Source organism: Streptopelia decaocto, assembly GCF_964273445.1.
Source record: "Streptopelia decaocto genome assembly, chromosome: 9".
In the NCBI taxonomy this organism is placed as follows: domain Eukaryota; kingdom Metazoa; phylum Chordata; class Aves; order Columbiformes; family Columbidae; genus Streptopelia; species Streptopelia decaocto.
In genome coordinates, this window is record NC_138664.1 from 21807338 (window position 1) to 21828419 (window position 21082).

At 44.3% G+C, this 21082-nt stretch overlaps 1 protein-coding gene across 1 annotated transcript; it reads left to right on the plus strand.

Moving 5' to 3' along the window:
* The first annotated feature begins 542 nt into the window (after positions 1-542).
* LOC309443854 (immunoglobulin delta heavy chain-like) lies at positions 543-20702 on the plus strand. Its single transcript, XM_082061126.1, has 6 exons — positions 543-914; positions 3379-3751; positions 17359-17414; positions 18951-19232; positions 20027-20089; positions 20552-20702. The coding sequence occupies exons 1-6, from the start codon at positions 842-844 to the stop codon at positions 20668-20670; spliced, it is 966 nt and encodes a 321-aa protein (XP_081917252.1). The 5' UTR covers positions 543-841; the 3' UTR covers positions 20671-20702.
* The last annotated feature ends 380 nt before the right edge of the window (positions 20703-21082 follow it).

Below are 21082 nucleotides of genomic sequence, written 5' to 3' on the forward strand. Positions count from 1 at the left end.
AATCTTTCTGGTGGCTATAACAAGTTTGGAAGCAGCCCAAGTAACCAGCAGTTGTTTTGCAGTAACTGTCTTTATTCAGGCATTTGGGATTTCAAAAAGCACATCTTGCTTGACAGGCTGACATGCCTGCACTGCTATAGGATCCTGTGGTATAGATGCACTTGGTGATGGTCTCTTGAGATTCAGGCAGTCTATGCTTATCTTGGGAAGCACCTCTTCCTCTCTTTTTAAAAACATTATTCCTAACCAACCTGTTAAATCAGAAAAAATAAGTAGTTCTATCTTAATCACCTTCATCACTCAGAGTGACATGGACATGAAAGATCCAGAAGTGAAAATCCTCCTGCTCCCTCCCAGACCTGGTGGCTGTGACCCCTGGCTGGAGGTGGGGCAGCAGGTTTGGGCTGTGCTGAGGAAGGGAGGATGTCACTCCCAGGGAGGAGACCATCTCCATATTGCCATGCCAGTCCCCTCCCAGGTGTCTGTGTGACACTCATCTACAGAGCCACAGCCTGTGATAGGAAGTTCAGAGATGTTGTGAGGTACTAGGGGCTCTGAGGAGATGAGAGGTCCCTGTGCTTCCTGTGCAGGCTGAGCAGTACACAAAAGGGAATGTGGTTTCCTGTCCCCACCCAGCCCAGCAGTGATGAATGTATCCAACTCCCCAGTAGCAGCACCTGCAAATTGGATGCTCAGAAAAGGCTGCAAATCTGCCCGGAGTGGCAAGGGAGTCTGAGCCCTCAGTGCTGGAAGGACAGGGCATTTCTCTGCTGACTCGAAGAGGGGAAGGTCTGAGCCCTTCTCAGCCCCACAATTTTACTTCCCTACTTCATGGTGCACCATGCGAATTCCTCTGGGGAAGCCTGCAATGCTCCTGTGGATGCTGGTCATCACCTTTACTGCAGCCCTTGAAGGTGAGAGGTCCCTCTTTCCTGGGAAGAGGTCATGGACACGGTTTCTTTATTATTCCATCTACCTGTATCATTCCCAAAATATTTTGCCCTTTCCTGCCCTTCCATAGGATCTGTGGAGGTGGGAGGACCAATAGAAGGATGGAGATCTGACATAGCCCTGCACTACCACCACCAGGCACAGAATAGCCCCAGGGATGGTAGACTAAGCTCCTGACCTAGGCAGATCTGAGCTCTGTCCTCTCGTGATCTTGACCCTTCTCTCCAGATTCCCAGAGCATCAGCCCTGCGCTGTCCTGCTGTGGGTGGGAATGGGGGGTGCCAGGCTGGCTGCGGGCTGAATGAGGGGCACAAGAGGTAAATGTGATAGGAGGCATTTGGACACCCTGCACTCATCTTCCTGTGGCTGTGACTCTGGCTGTGTGTCTTGGCAGGTGTGAGCCCTCCAGTGTGGCTGGTGACAGGTGGGGAGGGTCTGACAGCACCCACGGACTCAATGCATCTCTCCTGCCAGGCCTCTGACCTTTGAGCTTTACTTGTACCAGCAGATGCCTAGTGTGGGATTACTAAGTTTGTCTCCTACATCAGCCACAGTTCTTTCACATTGCAATGTGGGGCTGCTGTGGACAGGCAAGCCACCACTTCTAGAAACAACTCTGAGAGCATGTCTCTGGTCTTGTGCATCCTGCATCCTCTGGATCCTACCAGCTACTTCTGCATGTCTTGACTTAGCACAGCTTGCAGGAGCTGGGCAGGGATCAGGCAAAATGCAGCCTGAGTCTCTGCTCACCCTGGGGCTACCAGGTCCACTGAGCTCCTGCTGCCTCCAGCACCTGCAGTTTCCACCCCAGGGCACTGGTTTCTCCTACACAAGGGCCAGTGTGAATCACCACAGGCAGGAGGATGGAAAAAGAGCTGAACACTCCTGTGGATGCAAGAGGAGGAGGCGGAGAGGTACTGCTAGGGAAGAGGGAGAGGGGCAGGGAATGTTTTTCCTTCTGCTGAGGCAGGCTGGAAGAGGGTCCCAGGAGGGTCCCAGCCCTGAGTTATGCTCCTGCAGAGCTGCAGGGTACACTTGGACCATGGTTCCACAAAGAGTGCAGATGAACCCAACGTGCTCAGCTCACCGCTACCCATGCAGCAGCTGGGACTGGTTTGTCCCCTGGGCTGGTGTTCTCAGTGCTAGGGGGCGTGTGTGATGGGGCCAGAGCGGTCATTCCATCTGCCCAACCCAGGGACTCCCTTCTGGGAGTCAGGAGGGCCCCTGCTACTCTCTGTGTCCCTTCTGGGGTTTAGTTTCTTCTCTCCCTGCCCAAAAACCAGAAGAATGTGATCCCATAGAGGATGGGTTCTTGGCTCCTGACCTTGTCATAGAATCATTTATGTTGGATGGAACCTTAAAGATCATCTAGTCCTAACTGCCCTGCCATGGGCAGGGTCACCTTCCACTAGACCAGGTTGCTTAAAGCCCTGTCCAGCCTGGCCTTGAACGCTTCCAGGGATGGGGCATCCACAGCTTCTCTGGGCAGCCTTTTCCAGGGCCTCACCACACTCATAGTGAAGAATTTCTTCCTTATATCTAATCTCAGTCTCCTGTCTTTCAGTTGAAGCAATCCCTCCTTATCCTGTCGCTACATGACCTTGTAAAAAGTCCTTCTTCAGCTTTCTTGTAGGTCCCCTTAAGGTACTGGAAGGCTGCTGTAAGGTATCCCTGGAGCCTCTTCTACTTCAGGTTAAACAACCCCAACTCTCTCAGCCTGTTTTCATAGGAGAGCTGCTCCAGCCCTGTCATTGTCTTCATGGCCCCTCTGGACCCCCTCCAACAGGTCCATGTCATTCTTACATTGGGGCCTCAGAGCTGAATGTAGTGCAGACGAGGGAAGTTTTCAGAGATTTTTGTGAGGGTGGACTAAGGGGAAGACACTTCTAGAGAAAGCCAATAGCTGCCTCAAGGAGCTGTGCAGAGTCTCACTCTGAGCAGCTTTGGGATTTTCTAGGAGCAGGCTGTTTCCTGGGAAAGTTTAAGACTCCTATGCTTCTGGTCCCTCTGGGGCTTATGTGCAGCTGACAAACCAATTTACTATGTGTCCATGCCCAATCTGTTCTCTGCACTCTGTGCATGGGGGTGTGGGTCCAGGTACAGCTGGTGAAGGGAGTAGGAGGACTTGGAAGGGCCGGGAACTCCATGCTCTTCTTCTGTCAAGCTTCTGGATTCATGTTTAAAGATACGGCATATTTACCAGCAGTTACCCAGATTCTCATGGGTCTCCTGCCTCAGCAGTCATTTGGGCAGTACAAAGAAATATGCAGCTATTGTTTCTGGGCAAGCCGGTGCCTCCAGGGATAACTCCTGGAACTAAAGGCTGAAATACTGATTTTGTTCGCCATAGAACTTCAGGATGGACTACTGCACCCATGAGCTTTCTCATAGACACTCAAATCTCACACCTGCCCTGTGTCTTTCCAGGTACCATTTCCCACATAAAGATGGTGGCATCTGGTCCCAAGGAGGGGAGGGTCTCTGGATCACTCCCACTCACCTGTACGGTAACAGGAGCACCTCTGCAGAGCCGTCGATATGACTGGAATTGTGTCCGTCAGGCCCCAGGAGGGGAGCTGCAATTTGTAGGCTGGATCTATCCTTTTGGGAATAACACGGGCTATGCTCCAGCCTTCCAAAACCGAGTCATCATCTCTGCAGATAAAGACAAAAATAAGGTCTCCATGCAGCTGCATGCCCTTACAGCCTTAGACACAGCCACCTATTTCTGTGCCAGGCAGCACACAGTGACACCAATGGAGGGAGAGGCAGCACGAAAAGGGGGAGGACTGCTGTGGTGACAGCGCCCTTTCTCAAAATGACAGTTGCCTGTACTTGCCCTGGGAAATATCAGTGAAGTCTGGGATTAATAGATGTTGGAACTCCCAATATATCCATGGGCAACAGAATTTGCAGTAAAATTTGACATTTATGATGGAAGTTAAAAATAAAATTTCATGTACGAATAAGTCTCATGGGCAGGTCAGTCCCCAGACCCCTCACACAGCATCACGATTCACACACTTCCCCATGTGCTGCCATTACCTCCTCCTCCTCACGGCTGCCCTGGTGCTCCTTCAGTCCCAGGAGAATGGGGACAGAGTGACCACCTCAGGGCACCTCTCTGGGCAGGAATGCTTGGGAGCCAGTGTAGGGGCTGCAGGAGGGCACATGGCTCCTGTGTGCAGCCCACATCTGCCCCAGCCTGCCCGTCCAACCCGCTCCTGTAAAGAATTGGCTTGTACCCTTGGCAGGTAGGTACCCTCACAGCTCTGGGCATGGGGGAGTGGACAGATGCTTTGTCACATGCTGGGCCTGGGATGGGACCTGAGCAGTGCCAGCCTACAGCAGCATGTGTAAAACCTCACTAAACAAAGGGAGAGACTTTTGGGCTCTTGATGCTTTTTGGGTGAGAGGAGCCTGCAAGCAAGGGACCATCAGGAGAGGGAGGTGCCTCTGAGGGTGCAGAGGTGGTGGAGGAGAAGGGGAAGGAAGAAAGCAAAGAAGGCAAATGGTATCCTGGGCTGCATTAGGAAAAGCGCTGCCAGCAGGTCGAGGGTGGAGATCCTTCCCCTGTGCTCAGCACTGGTGGGACCACATCTGGAAATCTGTGTCCAGTGCTGGGCTCCTCAGTACAAGAGAGACATGGACATACTGGAGATAGTCCACTGAAGGGCCACAGAGATGATGAAGGGACTGGAGTGTCTCCCTTTGAGGAAAGGCTGAGAGAGCTGGGACTGTTTAGCACAGAGAATAGAAGTTTCTGCAGGGACAATCTTATTCATGTCAACAAATACCTGAACGGAGGGTGTAAAGAGGATGGAGCTAAGCTCTTGCCAGCAGTGTTCAGTGACAGGACAAGAGGCAACAGGTGAAAATAGAAACACAGGAGGTTCCCTCTTAAGGAAACACACTTCTACCATGAGAATGACCAAGCATTGGCACAGTTTGCCCAGAGAGGTTGTGGAGTCTGCCTTCTTGGAGGCACTCAAAAGCCATCTGGACATGGCCCTTGGCAGCTGGCTCTAGGTGGCCCTACTTGAGCAGAAGAGGATGGACAGGGTGACTTCCATAGGTCCTTTTCAACCTCAACCATTATCTGATTCTGTGATTCTAATTTGGCTTCTATGGTTTCCAGGTCAGGCCTGTGGTGAGGCTGAGCATGTATTCCTGGTGGGCACACTCACACAGTATACAATACATAAATGGCTGGCAACACAGATCAAGAAACAGAGAACACAGCACTCAAACAGCCTGAAATTGTTTCCCTCTCTGGCTGATCAGGATGAAAGACGATTAACTGAAAACATGTACGTATGTGTATATATTCACATATATGCACTGTGGAGACCTCCAGTAACTGGCCCTAGAAACTCAGGTCTAACCAGTAGTTGTCCAGACCTCTGAGGCCAGTAGTCTCACTCTAGTTGCTGGTTCTCAGATTGTGAGAAACTGAAAAGGTAAGGTCTCAAACATTGTGGCAAAGCCAGGTCTGCAACAATGAGCTGCAGGAGATGGGACACCACGATAATGAAATAAAGTTGCGATTAACATAACAATGATAAGCTGAAGGCAAAGGACCAGCTGCCACAGGAGGTGGGGGGCAGGGGGGGAGGCTGAAGGGTGTGCAGTTCTGTGTTCTGATAGGCCCAGCATGGCACTAAGGGAGAAGACCCCAGACCACCCTTTGAGACCCTTCAAGACAACCCGAGACCCTTTGGGACCCTTCCACCTTTCGCGGTCACCCCCCAGTGATGCCAGCACAGCAGATCAAGGATTATGCAAGCAGTCAATTGAGAGGTGGGAATTTGACTACGAAATACACACAGGAACAAGTGCTGGGTGCAGGTGCATGCTCACCACCCCAAGGACTACTCCACCCACCATTCTCATCACAGAAACAAGCCAAGCACCGCAGGGAACCGAGTCAAACACCAGACAATACACATCACTGGAGGACCAAGCCTACAAGTCTCATCGTACATGTTGCAGGAGCTGAAAGGGTGGTGATATCTCTGCCTCTCTTTTCCTCTTTTCTCTCTTTCTATTCTTTTGCTTTCCTTTTAATAAGCAGTAAGTAATGTAGGGTATAAAACCCCACATATGCCATAAAACTTTCTGCCCCTAAATTATTTACCAGTTGGGCTGAGCTGCAAAATAGAAGTCTTTTTTAATGGACCTTAAGTATTGTGTATACTCTATTCCAATCAAAGGGAATGACGAATCTGAGTTACTTCTCCTCCCTCAGTGGGACATGACACAGACCTGTGCATCCATCTACCCACAGAGACACACACTCTATGTGCCCCCCCTTCCAGTAACTGACTTTAGACATCCAGTCTGTGCAATATCTGGCCCTGGATCCCCTTGTCTCCCAGTGGCCTCACATGCAAAGGGTCTCTCTGCTAGCTGCTCTGGACCTCCGGCCTTACCAGTAGTTGACCAGAGGTCCAAACCTCTGGCCTGTACTCTGGTAGTTGGTTTGAACTTCCTGCCCTCTCTTCACAGTAACCAAATATCAGATTCCCTCGTTTCTCCGATGCCTGGCCCAGACTTACAACTGCTTCAACTGATGGCTTCCAAGCCTCTTACTCATTGGCTAGTGTGGGGAACTACGGTGGGTCCGTGGATTCCCTGACGGAGGGCATGGGAACAGAAATTAGCCTTGAAGATATGAAGGCCTACCTGTGAGAAAGATGGGAGTAAAGGAGTATCCAGAGATGTTCAGGATGTACCCGTGAGAGACAAGGGAGTAAAAGAGTAATGTTGATGATAGCAAAAATAGCCAATGAGATGTTGGTGCTGTAACTTGTAACCAGTAGTGAAGAGACACATGATTTGGTAAAACTGTATAAAAATGCACTTGTGGCAATAAATGGCATCTACTGCTTTCATCCTGGAAGAACTTGGTCCATGTCGTTTGTCCGTCTCAACCGCGACAGGCTAGTCTGGCTTGATATTCAGTAGTGATTGCACACGTTGACATAGACACACACAAATGCATTTATTTCAGTCTCTTTATCTCCAGCTTTCATATCTGTATTTGTCTTTCCAGATGATTTAACCAGATACAGATGATTGTGTCTGCCCCTAAGGAGAAGTTCATCAGATCTCTCAGTCAATCACACAAAATCTGTTTTGTTCATGTACAGTGACATCTGTGTTTAGCACTGGGGTCCGCCAGGTTCCTGAGACATACTCAGAACTGTAGGTGGATCTGTCCAAATAATTTTATAAGCCCTGCCCTGTCACCCAGGCCAAGTCACTGTCTCTTCTAGCAAAGAAAGAACAAGATGTCTTCTGTGGATGCATGGTGTAACAGCTTGCAGGCACTTCTGTGCCACTCACACTGACATAGGGAGGATTGTGTCAAATCAATGACATTGGACTGGTCTTTTTCATTTGGAAAAGTGAGCTGAAAGAGACATTTTAATAAGACACTGTATTCTTCTTTGGCCAGGATGACTAAAAGGAATTAAGGTACCAGTATGTGCTGGACTTACGGATTTCTGAAAGGGAAGAATAGCACCAGATATTGAAGACGAAAAATACACAGCAATAAACAATATACTTGAGTGTCTTACCCAGCTGTGCTTTGAAAACATGCTTGTACCATGATCCGGTGTGAATCTATCAATTTATTTCCTGCACTAAAATGAGACTTGGCCATGTCCATCCTTCCCAAATGAAACTGCTGTCCCTGATGAAAAATTTAGAACCCAGGCTTGTTTTTCACTGGCATTTGCTGATGTCACTTCCTAAACCATCCTTTACAGACATTCAGTAAGTCCTGGGGTAGAAAAATAGATTGCAAGGTTGAATTCATTTTTTTTTCATCACTTCCCTTAAGCAGTCACAAACCGGAAGCTGGGAAGCTCTTACAGTAAAGGGCAGGAGACACAGTTAGAAAAGTGAGACACAGATTGTGACACAGATTGAAGCTGTTCTTGGAAAACCAGAGACTGGGTAGTGAAATGCAGATTGTGTGCCTCTCCAGCATGACCCAGCTTCTCCTGATTGCTCTAGCTCTTCTCTCATATGAGTATCTGAGGATCCCAGCCTCCCTGTGATACTCTTTCACATCTGTGTCTCTTGATTTCCACAGTATAAACATGTATATATGAAAGTTGTGTGTTTACAAAGAAACAAAATTGATTAGCTTTTTGCTTTCTGTTTGTCCCAGGTGTTCATAAGTGCTTCAGTGTGGAAACTTTTGTACTCTGAAGAGTTTGGGGCTTTTCTGGTGGATTTAGGGCTTTTCCTTCTCCCTTAGGGCTCCCTCCCCCTCATTCTCAGATGGCTATTCCCCGCCAACCTTGTAGCATTTGTCTGTGAGTAGGGGAAAGTTTCAGAGTCTCTCAAATGTCTCACCCTCAAGACTGCTGTTGTTACATCCTAAGTACCACTGTCCCTTTGGAGACTGGAGACTTGCAATATAATTGATCAAGGTGGTTATGATGTTTATGGAAGCAGCAATTCCTTAAATAGGCGAATAAACCAAATATCTTAACTAGTAGTATTAATACAGAAGCAATACTGAGTTAAAATTCTATTGTTTCATGTTAGTCTTGACACAGAAGTATATTACTATAAAGAAATTTTATAAATCACACACACAAACACTACTAAATTGCAGTTCTACTGCCCTTCCTCCTGCACATAACATTAAGGTAAAAGTCTCTCCTTACAAGTTTATCCTTTCTTATTTAAACTTCCCATGTCAAGACTTTTGACTATAGACCTCTTGAAGAAAACAGCATTTTGTCAAATGTTGATCTTTACAGGATCCTGGAGGGCTTGGATCCACATTTTGCCACCATCTGTAGATCTACTGCCACAAGATTTCCCCTGCCTGAGTTCTTTATTCTCCACCCAAATTTATACCATATTCCTAATTTTTTATTTTCCTGAACGTAGCTTTTAGCCACTTTTGCACCACTTTGTCCACACACTCTTCTCAAATAAATAACCTGCCATTACCAAAAGGTACTTACCTTTTTTTTTTTTCCTCATTCATCCCAATTCTATTACTTTCATACCTGAATTTGATATTTCTGACACTATCACCTAGCAATTTTGGACCAAGATGGTATTACTGATATTGTTATACAGATGAAGGAAGCTTTCCATCCCAAGACTCCCTTCTGAACCTGCGTGTTGCGTTTCATTTATGATGTTATCCATTTTTTTTTGACAGAATTATCTCACTTTGGTCCTGACTTCCCTGCCTATTTTTAGTTTAGCACTATCAGTTTCTCATCATGCACACACACAGCTTGCATACCAGAGCAATAAAATAACCCATTTTGTGCTCACAATATGCCTTTGCACTTGAACAGTTTTCATCACATGCCTGGTTCCTATCAAAGGCCTTAAATAGCTCTGAGGCCTAGAATACCTGTGCAACCTCTTCCTCGCAAGTGTCTGCAGAAAATCCATGGCCACTAGTACAAGAAAAATCTATGAAAAAGATTGGAGTGGAACTTTTTTAGGTGTGTGAAGGACTACATCTCGTCCTTCCAAAACTGGATCAGCATCTCCAGAGACATGTCCAAGAAACAGTTCTCACTGGAGATGTGCTTCCTCACACTTGCTGTCACCTCTACCTTCCCCTGTGGTAGCAACACCAAGACAGAGATGCAAACAGGGTTCACACTAGAAAGAAAGGAACGTTTCCCCCTAACCAGGGCCGATTCTGGAAGAAAGCCTAGGCCTACATTAGTTTTGCTGTTAAATGGCAGACATGAGGGTTAGAAGAAGAAAGAAATATAGGCAGTAGGTGCATCCTTGTGATGTGGTGGGAGTACCTACCCAAGAGAAGCAGTTTGGCTGAGTGCATAGATGACCAGTAGTACCCTTTCTGCTTCCCTTTTTAATGCAATTTTTCAAGAACTGAAACAGCAGAATCAGTCCTGAAGATCAGGCATAGGTTTTGGAGAGAGTTCTGTGATTTGGAAATGCTGTGGAATGATGCCTGTGTTTCTGCATCTTTCCTCGCAGGAGAAAGCCAGACTCTTAGAATCACCAAAGCATTCGGGAGATCCAGAGATCACTGGGAGATCCGGGCAGGAAAGATCCAAATTTCTGGTAAAAGCAGAGCCTTAGATTAGATAGTCCACAGTATTGTCAAGCAAAACTTTGAATATTTCTAGCAAGGGAAAATTCTACCACCTCCCTGGGCAACATGTTCCAATGCTTAATTGTTCTCATGATAAAGAAAATTTTTTATAGCCAGATCATATCTTCCTTGAGGCAACTCCTGACAACTGCCTCTTGCTACAGAATCAGAGAATGGTTGGGGTTGGAAGGGACCTCTGGGGATCATCCAGTCCAACCCACCTGCTAAAGCAGGTTCACCTAAAGGAGATCGCACAGGAACGTGTCCAGTTGGGTTTGAATGTCTCAGAGAAGGAGACTCCACAACCTTCTCTGGGCAGCCTGGGCCAGGCTCTGGCACCTCAAAGTAAAGAAGTTTCTCCTCATGTTTAGATGGAACCTCTTGTGTTTCAGTCTGTGCCTGTTGACCCTCACCCTGTCATTGGGCACCACTGAAAGCAGTCTGGTCCCATCATCTTGACACACACGCTTGAGATATTTATAAGCATAAATAAGGTCCCCTGTCAGCCTCCAGGCTGAACAAAATCCCCTGCTCAAGGGGGAGGTCACCGCCGTGCAGCCTGCAGCCATACAGGAGAGCTCAATGGGCTTGGGGGGCTACAGATATTTATAGCGCAAAGTGATTGTAGTCAAATCCCACTTTGCTGTGTGTGCAGGATTGCAGCCACAGCTGCTACAGGTTTGTTTAGTCCCAGCTCAGTTTGGTACCGTTACCTCCTGATAAGACAGGGTTTAGTTTCCTTAGTTCCTAAGAAGATATGGCCTAGCACAGTCCTCACGGTTTTCACAGCAGGGCTGATTTAAGTCAAGTCCACTTGTCAATGATGCCTGAGCCAAAGTACTGTTCCCTCAGTTAGAATGGGTACATCCATCACAGTCTCATTTTTATTTCCTTTACCCCTGGCAGTTGGTGACCTTTCTTAAATATACTTGAGCAGAGATGCCATAAGCTTCTCTGACTGGCTGATGCTTTGACACTAGTGGGTTGGTTTTGTCTGTTTCAGTGCCAGCTGGATCCAGTTGTGACAGGCAGAGAGCAGTACACAGCTTCCTTCTGCGAAGGACACCTGTGCAGCACCTTGCTAGTGAAACCCTGAAATTTATGCCAAATAAAACATGAGATACTGTTCCAAAGAGAAGAGAGGTCCAGGGGAACTGGTTGATTTTCAAGAATCATCACCTTCGAGCTCAAGAACCCATGTACAGGGCTCATCCCATGTACAAGAAGACAAGCGAAGGTGGCAGAAGGCCTACATGAATGAATGAGGGGCTTTTGACAAAACTCAGACATAAAAAATGAAATATGCAAGTGTTGGAGGCAGAGTTTGGTGACCTGAGAAGAACATGGAGACTCTTTAAAGCACACAGGCATGGGGTCAGGAAAGCCAAAGCCCACCTAGAGATGAATCTGCGCAAGGCAACAAGAAAAGCTTCTACAGCTATGTCAGCACTAAGAGGAAGACATGGGGAAATTGTTCTGCTGCTAAATGGGAACAGGACATGGTAACAACGGGCACAGAAAAGGCTGAAGTACTCAGTACCACCTTTGTTACATTCTTTATTAATAAGATTCACCTTTAGGAATTCTAGGCCCCTGAAGTCAGTGGGTAAGTCCAGAGCAAGGAAGACCAAGGTCCTCTTCAGCTGATGAGGATCAGGTTGAAAGAACATTTGAGTGAAGTGAACACACACAAGTCTTTCTGACCTGAAAAGATGGACCCACAAGTGCTGAGGGAGCCAATTAATGTCATGTGAGGCCACTCTTGATTGTCTTTGCAAGGTGACGGAGATCTGGAAAGGTTCATGAGAACTGGAAAAAGTAAATGTCAGTCATATTCAAGAAGGAGGATATGGGGAATGACAGGCTGGTCAGCCTCACCTCAATGCCTGAGAAGATGATGGAAAAAAGGACCCAGGGAAATATTTCAGGTGTATGAAGGATGAGATGATTGGGAGTAACCAGCATAGATATAAGAAGAAGAAATTGTGTTTAACCAATATGAGATAGCCTTCTGCAATGAGATGACTGGCTTGGTGGAGAAGGGAAAGCAGTGGATATTGTTTACCCTGATCTTAGGAAAGCCTTCAGTGCAACCTCTCATATTATTCTCATAGACAAACTGGTTACATATGGGCTGGGTGAACGGACAATGAGTTGGGTTGAAAACTGGTTGAACTGCTGGTCTCAAAAAGCTGTGGTCAGCAGCATAAAGTCCAGCTGGAGGCCATTACTATCTCAGGGAACAAAACCAGGTCTGATGTGTTTTCGTATCTTCATGAATAAACTTAATGATAGTACAGAGTGCACTCTCAGTGAGCCTGCAGATGATACAAAACTAGGAGGAGCTGTTTTGTTAGCATTCAGAAGAATCTCAACAGGATGGAGAACCAGGCAGACTGGAACATCCTGCAGTTCAGTGAAGAGCAATGCAAAATCCTGCACATAGAGGGGAGTAAGCTCAGACACCAGTACATGCTGAGGACCAACCAGCTGGAAAGCAACTTGGCAGAAAGACCTGGAGAACCTGACAGACTACAAGGTGAACATGAGCCAACAAAGTGACCCTGCAGCAAAGAAGGCAAAATCTTCCTAGACTGCATTAGAGTGTTTCCAGAAGGCTGAGGGAGGTGATTCTTTCCTCTCTGCTGAACACTGGAAAGGTCTCAATTGGAATGCTGTGTCCAGTTCTAGGCTTCCCAGTACAAGAGAGAGAGGCACATACTGGGGAAAGTCCAGGGAAGGGCCACAAAGATCATAAAGAGGATTGCACCAAATTCTTCTCAGTGGTACCCAGGGACAGGACAAGAGGAAATCAGGACAAGTTGAAATTCAGGAAACTCTACTTTAAAAAAGGTTTTTCACTGTGAGAGTGACTGAACACGGAAGGGATTGTACAGAGAGGTTGTAGAGTTTCCGTATTCAAAACTCAAATAGACATGGTCCTCATGGATCTGCTTTCGCTGGGGGTTTGTACTTGACAATCTTCTAACATCCTTTCCATCCCCATTCATTCCTTATTTCTGGGACAAACATTGCCACCACTTCCCCCCTGCAATTTTAGCAGATCCACAAAGAAAAAAAGGCAATGATACCAAGCAAAATTAACTTCTGAAGAATTTGTGCATCACAGACTCATTTTGCTAGAGCATGAAAATATTAGAGATATAAATAATTGTAGGTCTGGGATAGTCCTAGTATGTAAGAAAAATTTAAACTCGCAGTTAATGTGATTTGAATATCTGGGTCTTGGCATTCTTAAGAAAAGAGTCTACCTTAAATATCTAGATTTATGATATCTGAAAGCAAGCAGTTTGAGTTAAAAAGACTCTTACAATCTAAATCAATCCATATTCAGTGTCACCAAATATCAGCAATGTTTCAGTATGACGTTTGTGTTATTACCTTAATCTACCATAAAAAGTGATGCTGGCAATGCTATTTTTAATTTATGGCAATTGATGTGTGGTTTGATTATCCAGCAGTAAAAGAGCGGAGGAAAACAAAATGCAGCATCCAAAAGACATTAAAGAAGGGGTGTCACCTGACACTGAAATGAAAACACAGATGTTTTTGTACGACTATTTACCACGGTGTGGGCTAGGTAACACAGTAGTTGAAGGGGACTGAACCACCCAACACAAACTGATTTCCTGAAAAGTCTGAAGGCGCAACGTACTCTCTTACAACATCTTCCCACAGACAACTGCATCTTGAAGAACGCATTTGATGCTGATCATGATTCAAGCTATGGGACAATCACTGTATGCCATGCCATTTTTTCTTGCACTCAAATTTGGATGTTGAGTTCAAGACCATTTGATTTTGAACATATAATTATCAACACCAGTTCAGCAGATCAGTTTTTACCTGCCAGAGTTTAGAAGTTTCCATCTAGGTTACTCATTTTGTCCCCTTGTATTAATTACAGAGAAACAAGTGGTTAAAATAAGGTATTTTAGACAGACAAAATTGCACTTGTGGCATGACTCTCTCTACAATATTCAGATAACTGCCTCAAATGCAGATAACTGCCTGGAAGGTAGGTGAGAACACGCTAACACCATGTGGGTGGAAGACATCTCCAGTTTTCCCTGACCACCCACACAGATCATGACTCTACACTCTACTACTGAGCATCAACATTTAAATGGGACCCTCTATCTCAGCTTGCAACAAGCAATGCCCCTCTATCCATCAGTTCAATCTAGTATTAAAATTCTCCCAGCTTCATCCCTTTTCTACATCTATTTCTCCTCCAATGATTTAAGAGATCATGCACTAGTTCCCTCCTGAATGGCATGATTAATCTTTTTCTCTGTGGCCCAGATAATGATTTTCTTGTCTTTGCCCATAGCACCTGCAGTTTTTTCCCACTCGTTTTCTCCTCAAGGGATGTTTTCTGAATTTCTGACAACACCAATTTCATAGAATACCAGGTCAGAAGGGACCAAAAAGATCATCTGGTCCAACCTTTCTTGGCAAAAGCAAAGTACAGACAAGATGGCCCAGCACTCTGTACAGCTGAATCTTAAAAGCGTCCAATGTTGGGGAATACACCACTTCCCTGGGGAGATTATTCCAGTGGATGATAGTTCATAATGAAAAATTTCCTTTGTGTCCCATCAGAATCTCCCATGGAGCAATTTGTACCTATTACCCCTCTTCTTTTCCATGTGACTTCTTGTAAAAAGGGAGTCTTCACCTTCTTCATAGCCATCCTTTAAATACTGGAACATGGTGATGAGGTCTCCCCTAAGCCTTCTTTTCTCAACGCTGAACAAACCCAGTTCTCTCGGCCTTTCCTCATATGGCAGCTTCCCAGTCTGTTGATGGCCTTTGTGGCTCTTCTCTGTACTCTCTCCAGTCTGTCCACATCTTTTCTGTAGAGTAGGGACCAAAACTGAACAGAGTATTCCAGGTGCGGCCCAACAAGAACTGAGTAGAAAGGGATAATGTCTTCTTTGTCTCTGACGATGATGCCCTTACTAATGCAGCCCAGCATCCTGTTGACCTTCTTTGCTGCAGCAGCAGCACCCTGATCACTCACATTAAGCGTGTTGTCCACCAGGACCCCCAGGTACCTCTCCACAGAGCTCTGGATAGATGCCAGGCTGTGCTACACTCCGGGATTATGTTTTCCCACGTACAAGACCTTACACTTGTCCTTGTAGAACTTCATAAGGCTTTTGTCGACCCGCTCTTCCAGCCTACCCAGGTCATCCTGCAGGGTGGTTCTCCCTTCCAAAGTTAATTTACCTCACTCTCCTAGGAAATCTGTGTTAGTGCATTTGTTCTCAATTTGTCCTCCCTTCATAGATTTCTGTGGGAGATGGAAGCTGCAGAGTCTCCATTGCTGCTAAACTCTAAGGAGGCTTTGGAGCTTGCATGAAATCACCCAGGCAAGCAATATCTTCAGGGAAGAGAGCAGGGCCCATCCACACCTGGGCCATTTACAGTCATTGGTCTCTTTGCATCACCCTCTCCCACCCCCTTTTTTGTGTATGTTTGTTGACCCTCACTGTCAACTCTCAATACCACTTCGGTACATGATCGGACTAACAGTTTTGCACCGTTTTCCCTCGCTGCCTCTTTCACTTGGGTAGATCAGTCCTATAATAACTCACAATTGCCTTATCATCTTCCTGTACAAGTAATTATTTTCTTTTTTTTCAGGATATTAATAAATTTCCCTTCCTTCCTGTCCTCTTCCAGTTTGACAGCAGTTAGAGAGTAGTATTAAATCATATTTCCTTCGTACACCACCTGCGCCCGTCTGTACCCAAGTCTTATTTTTTTCCCTATAAAGCTGTTAACATGAGGTCATCTTGGAGTTACTATCTCAAGGTAAGAGAACCAGGGCATGTTCATTTTCAAGGATTGTTCTGTTTAAACACTGTCCATGGGGTGGGGGTGGGGAAGTACTCATACACTTACCCTGGTGCAAATAACAAGTGATTAATGTTTCAATCAAAGGTGTGTTTCAATCTTGTGGCTGTGTTTACATCCTTGCATTGCAAGGTTATGTTTTGTATCAATAGCATCTTGAATAACCGTCAGGCAACAGCCACTACAGCTCTGCTTCCAGAGTGATCACTGAAGTGGCAGCTGCTTTGCTGTCCAGCCTACGTATGAGAAATGTATTCAAACAAGATTTATCTTCACCTGCATATTGTGCTCTGCACATGTCTTTGGGTGCAGGTGGCACTAAGGTTGCAGAACTTGTCCATCATGCAGGATTTGATCCATCCATTTTGCATGATATGGAGCAAAATCCTTATTTAATGACTCCTCCCATGGAATAACATATCTCTACCTAATAAAGAATAAAATAATTTGTTTTTTATTTTTAAAGATACCAAGAGCATGATACAGACTTCCCAAGGCACCAAACAACCCTCAGCACTGGCCAGTCCAGAAAGATACACAATGCTAAACCCCAGTCTGAGTGTATTCTTCTTCTTCCTGTGCAACAAAATACAGTTCAAAGTGACAAAAAAAACCCCAAACCAAACCAAACCAACTAACCAAAAAACAAACACCGCCCCCGTCCCAAAAAAAAAGAGGAAAAAAAAAAAAAAAGAACACTTCTGCAACTCTGAAGAGTTTTGCTAATTGCTGTAGAATAATACTTCAACTTAATTTTTGCTTTTACATTAGACTAAAATCTGAGCCTTCTGGATCAACATTATAATCATTTTGTTAAAACCCTACAGGTCCCAAGCAGGTTCAAACCCCCTCTTCTGGCCCAGCTTCAGGTCCTTCTTTTAAAGTGATTTCTCCATGTGGTGTGTATGGTATACGACTACCTATCTCATATGAAATACTGTATAGTAAAAGGGAAGGAAGAGGCACTTTTTGTAAGTAAGTGTATCACTGTGTTGAGAACTTGGAGTAGCACGGTGACACAAACACTGTGAGGTGTCATACAAAAACCCGAGACTGCAAAAACAACAATGCATTTTGAGGAAGAAAGGAAAAAGGGAATATTTTGAAGACAGGAACTGCAGAATTCTTATGAGCATTTATTCTGGAATTATATTGCTTACTGAGCTAATAGAAGGAAAAAGTGTTTTAAAAGCTTTGACCTGGATCAAGTTGTTTGAAATTGCTCTACTATGAAATTTTTGTTTTCTCTCTGCACAGTTTTGGAAACAACGATGACTTTGGAGCACTTCCACAGCAGTCCATGTATCCATCTTTTGTGGAAACCACTGGCATTTTACACCCTGATTTTATACACCTTTAGAGTGTGGTGTGGAGAGTGGGTTTATCTGATTATGCGAAAACAGTGTGGCAACAGACAAACTTGTGTTTGGAACCGGGATCACTTTTTCAGTTGAGCCAAGTAAGTTACACTTGTTTTGCTAGTAATGTATTTCTCAAGTTTGTACAGGGGTGGGCAAAGGGATCCTGTGATATCACAGCATAATGAGAAATTTCTGCTGAAAATTTATATCAGTATTAATTTTGTATGACTTATTTCTGTGTCATAACTCCTGTTCTTCAGGAGTGAGGGAAAAAAGCATTTCCCCAAACGGTAGGCTTTAGAAACCATTGGCTCCTCTGGACACCAGAAGAGGTTTTCCATGTTTCCAGGATGTTGGCATCCTGACTTTTTTAGTGCTTTCCTCCCTGCTCCCCTCCCCTCCCCCCAATTTCTGTGGAAGATATTCAAAAGAACTTAAAACATCTAAGAAGGCTACAGGACCTGGGCCTCCTGAGAATCTCCAGACAAAAAATATATAGAAAACATCCTTTAATCATCACACAGTTTTTGAGACATCTCCTCCTGAGAATTCAGTAAGAGAATAGCTAAGGAATTACTTGGTTTATTCCCCGTATACTTCTCACTGGAGGAAGTCAAGATACACAAGAGAATGGATACATAGCCAATTTTGTCATTTTGTAAGATTAAAAGGAAAATGAAGTACAAGTGTTTGCATAAATATATTAACTGCTTTTTATGTGCAATACAAATATAACTGCTCCCCTGTCACATCCCCCAGTACAAAGATGTCCTAAGGAACTACAAGAGTTCTGTTTCTTTCAGAAGGGACAGCCAGAGAAAAGACAGAATAAATGGTGTACTTGGAATGGCACTAAACTGCTCTGTTGGAGACCCCAGCGTTGTTCTTTAGGATGGCTTGGCATCATGCAGTAAGATAGTCTCATGATTTGGAAACCTCTCCAGAGCTCACATAGCATTATTCACTTGTTAAGTTTATATGCCTTGGTCAAGCTCCACATAGAAATATTACAGAAACCTTCAAAGAATGGAATTTAGAAAGAAAACCTCCTTGGAACTGAACATTTCTACCTGCAAGTAATCCCTCTCATTAGAATAGCATTGTACAGTGAAGTGACAAACTGTTCTTTCCCTATGTGCTATGATTCAGCCTTTTAGCCTCACCAGGTAAAGGATTTTGGGGTAATAAAGAAAAACGGATCATACTACAAGCCTATAAGGCCACCCTTGGAGTAAAAGTTCTTCTTAATATCTCAATTGTTATGAAGTCAAAATCAATATTATCATTTGTGTTGTATTCTTAACAGTTCCCTTCCTCATTTCAAGCTCCCTTGCTAAAGGAATTCATTTTATATATATATAAAATATGTGTGTATATATATATACACACACGTATGAGTTCTGGTCAAAACAACATTAGGAGCCCAAGGGATTAGAAAATCCAATTAAAATCCTACCCTTACAGTCACTTTCTGCCTTTGATCTGCTCTGGGAAACAGGAGGAAGACAGAAACACTCAGACACTCAGCTGTCAGGGGGCAGAGGTGGCTGTGCTATATCCGAACTATAAATTATTTAACTCTCATAAAAGTATGCAGAAAATTAAGTCATCCCCAAATGATGTTTCTTTTTCAGAGAGTCAAGAAGAATCTGCCCCAGAAGTCATTGTGCTTAAATCAAAGGAAGCCAAACAATATGACAAAGTGAATGTGGCTTGTTTGGCAAGGGCTTTCTATCCCAAGAACATCAGCCTTGATGTGCCCAAGAGTGACATTGTATATGATTTGAAGGCACCTCTTGTCACATCTGAGGGGATGTATAGTACCATGAAGATAGTTGGAGTGGAACCAGGTGCAGAGGTGACGTGCAAAGTTATGCACATGGGGAGCAAGAATACAGCCAGCATAATTCTGCCAGGTACAGTGTTGTGGTCCAAACGCAACGTGATTCTGGGAGATGCATCTTCCAATACTATTTTTTTCCCTTTGAGAACCTAGCAGGAACAAGTAACTGCAATCACAAAGATATGTAGGTGCCTAGTTAGGTGAAGATGAGACGTTCAAAAGCACCTAGCATACATGGAATTAATTCAACTATTTAAGCAACTGGAGTTTTCTTCTCATAAAAGAAAACAAACAAGCGAACAAAAACTCTGAAACACATGCTCCCCCCTCCAAAAAAATCCTCTAGTATTTGTGAGCCCACCTTTATCTAAGGCAAAATAGTTCAAGGGACATGAATATACATGCCTGCTAGAAGAAAGCTTGAAATAACTTTTATGAAAACCCCAAATAAAAAATTATTTGATTTTTTTTTCCCAAAAAAATCTTTTGGGGTTTTTTTTTGATCAATTTTTAAATTTTTCTTTTTCTATGGTAAAGTGCATTTCAAAGAAGACAGAAAATAAAACTCAGGAATCCTGATTTGTATGGTTGTTGGTTTTTGGTTTTTGGGTTTTTTTTGTGTTATTTTGTTTGTTTGTTTTGGTTTTGTTTGTTTTGCTTCTGTTTGCTTGTCTGTTTGGTTGTTTTTTTCTGCAATTACATGTAGAAAGCTAACGTTTCTCTTCTAGTTAATCTCAGAATTAATGGCCTGCCTTCTAATTCTATAGTACTATTTATCTGCTGCTGTGAAAAGAGATATAGCAATGTTTTGTGTGATTTTTGTTTTATATTGTTTGTATACAATTTATAGTGTCTCTCATTCAACAGAAGAGAAAACTCAAGAATTTGAAACAGTTAATGCTTGCAGCATTACAGGTGCCTCTACAAAAGGTGAGTTGCCTGAAGGAACAATAGCATATGGTCACTTTATTGGGGATTCAGTAACAATGCATGAAAATGCATTGTCTTTCATACAGAAATACCTGAATCGAAGATACTTATTAAGCAATAAGCTGCACTTTTTGTGGACTCAATATCAAAACATGAAAAATTGCTTTCTCTGGTACAGAAATGTCAGAATTGGAAGTAATTATTGAGAAATAAACTGCTGTTTCAGGTTAACAGACTAAATAGCTAACAAATTTCCATGGGATGAAACAGCAATGGGAAGTAAATTGCGCACTGGGCAGACATCTCTCTTCCCCGCCCTTGATACATTCCTCCGTCACCTTTTCCTTTGTTCCTGCTGCCCTTATCCACCTATGATGTGTGGGTTTTCCTTCTTTTTTTGGGGGTGGGAGTGGGGCTAGGGATAATATCAAGACCACACTCTCTTACCCCTTCTTTTTAAAGCAGATGTCAAAATGGAGAAAGCGAATATGCTGTTCATGGCTGTTTTGGGTTTGAGAGTCCTGCTGGCAAAAAGCATCGCCTTCAATACAATCATGAGTATCAAGCTGTTTCTCTTCTGAGACAGGAAACATTATTCAGTCCCTGGAAACACAGGAGGCAAGTGCAAGGAGTGGCCAGTTGGCTTTGCATCTTTCTGTTACCCCACAAGGAACTATGTCAGTTCAGCTCTCCCTGTTTCCACTGGCTAAGTTAATGTAACCCCCAAATCGCACCTCACCCCCCAATTGCCTTTGCATCAGGCTAGTCCAGAGCATCTCGGGTTCTATCAGAAATCCTGTGCTGGTTATTTCAACTGGCAGAGCACAAAGTCTGGTAAATATCCAGATCAGCAAGAACTAAAAATAGAGAATTCCAAAAGCCAACAAACATGAAAAGGGGGGTGGAAAAAAGGAGGAGGGAGAATTCTGAACATCAAGTAACCAAAATGACAAAAAAAAAAAATTGTCCAACCCATTCCAGATTAACAGAAAC

What these genes read in the sequence shown, in the direction of transcription:
- LOC309443854 (XM_082061126.1), top strand. Translation starts at nt 842, where the DNA reads ATGCGAATTCCTCTGGGGAAGCCTGCAATGCTCCTGTGGATGCTGGTC. An exon ending in CTTTACTGCAGCCCTTGAAG is followed by an intron (nt 915 to 3,378) that starts GTGAGAGGTCCC and finishes GTGTCTTTCCAG; the next exon opens with GTACCATTTCCCACATAAAG. An exon ending in CACTTTTTCAGTTGAGCCAA is followed by an intron (nt 17,415 to 18,950) that starts GTAAGTTACACT and finishes TTTCTTTTTCAG; the next exon opens with AGAGTCAAGAAGAATCTGCC.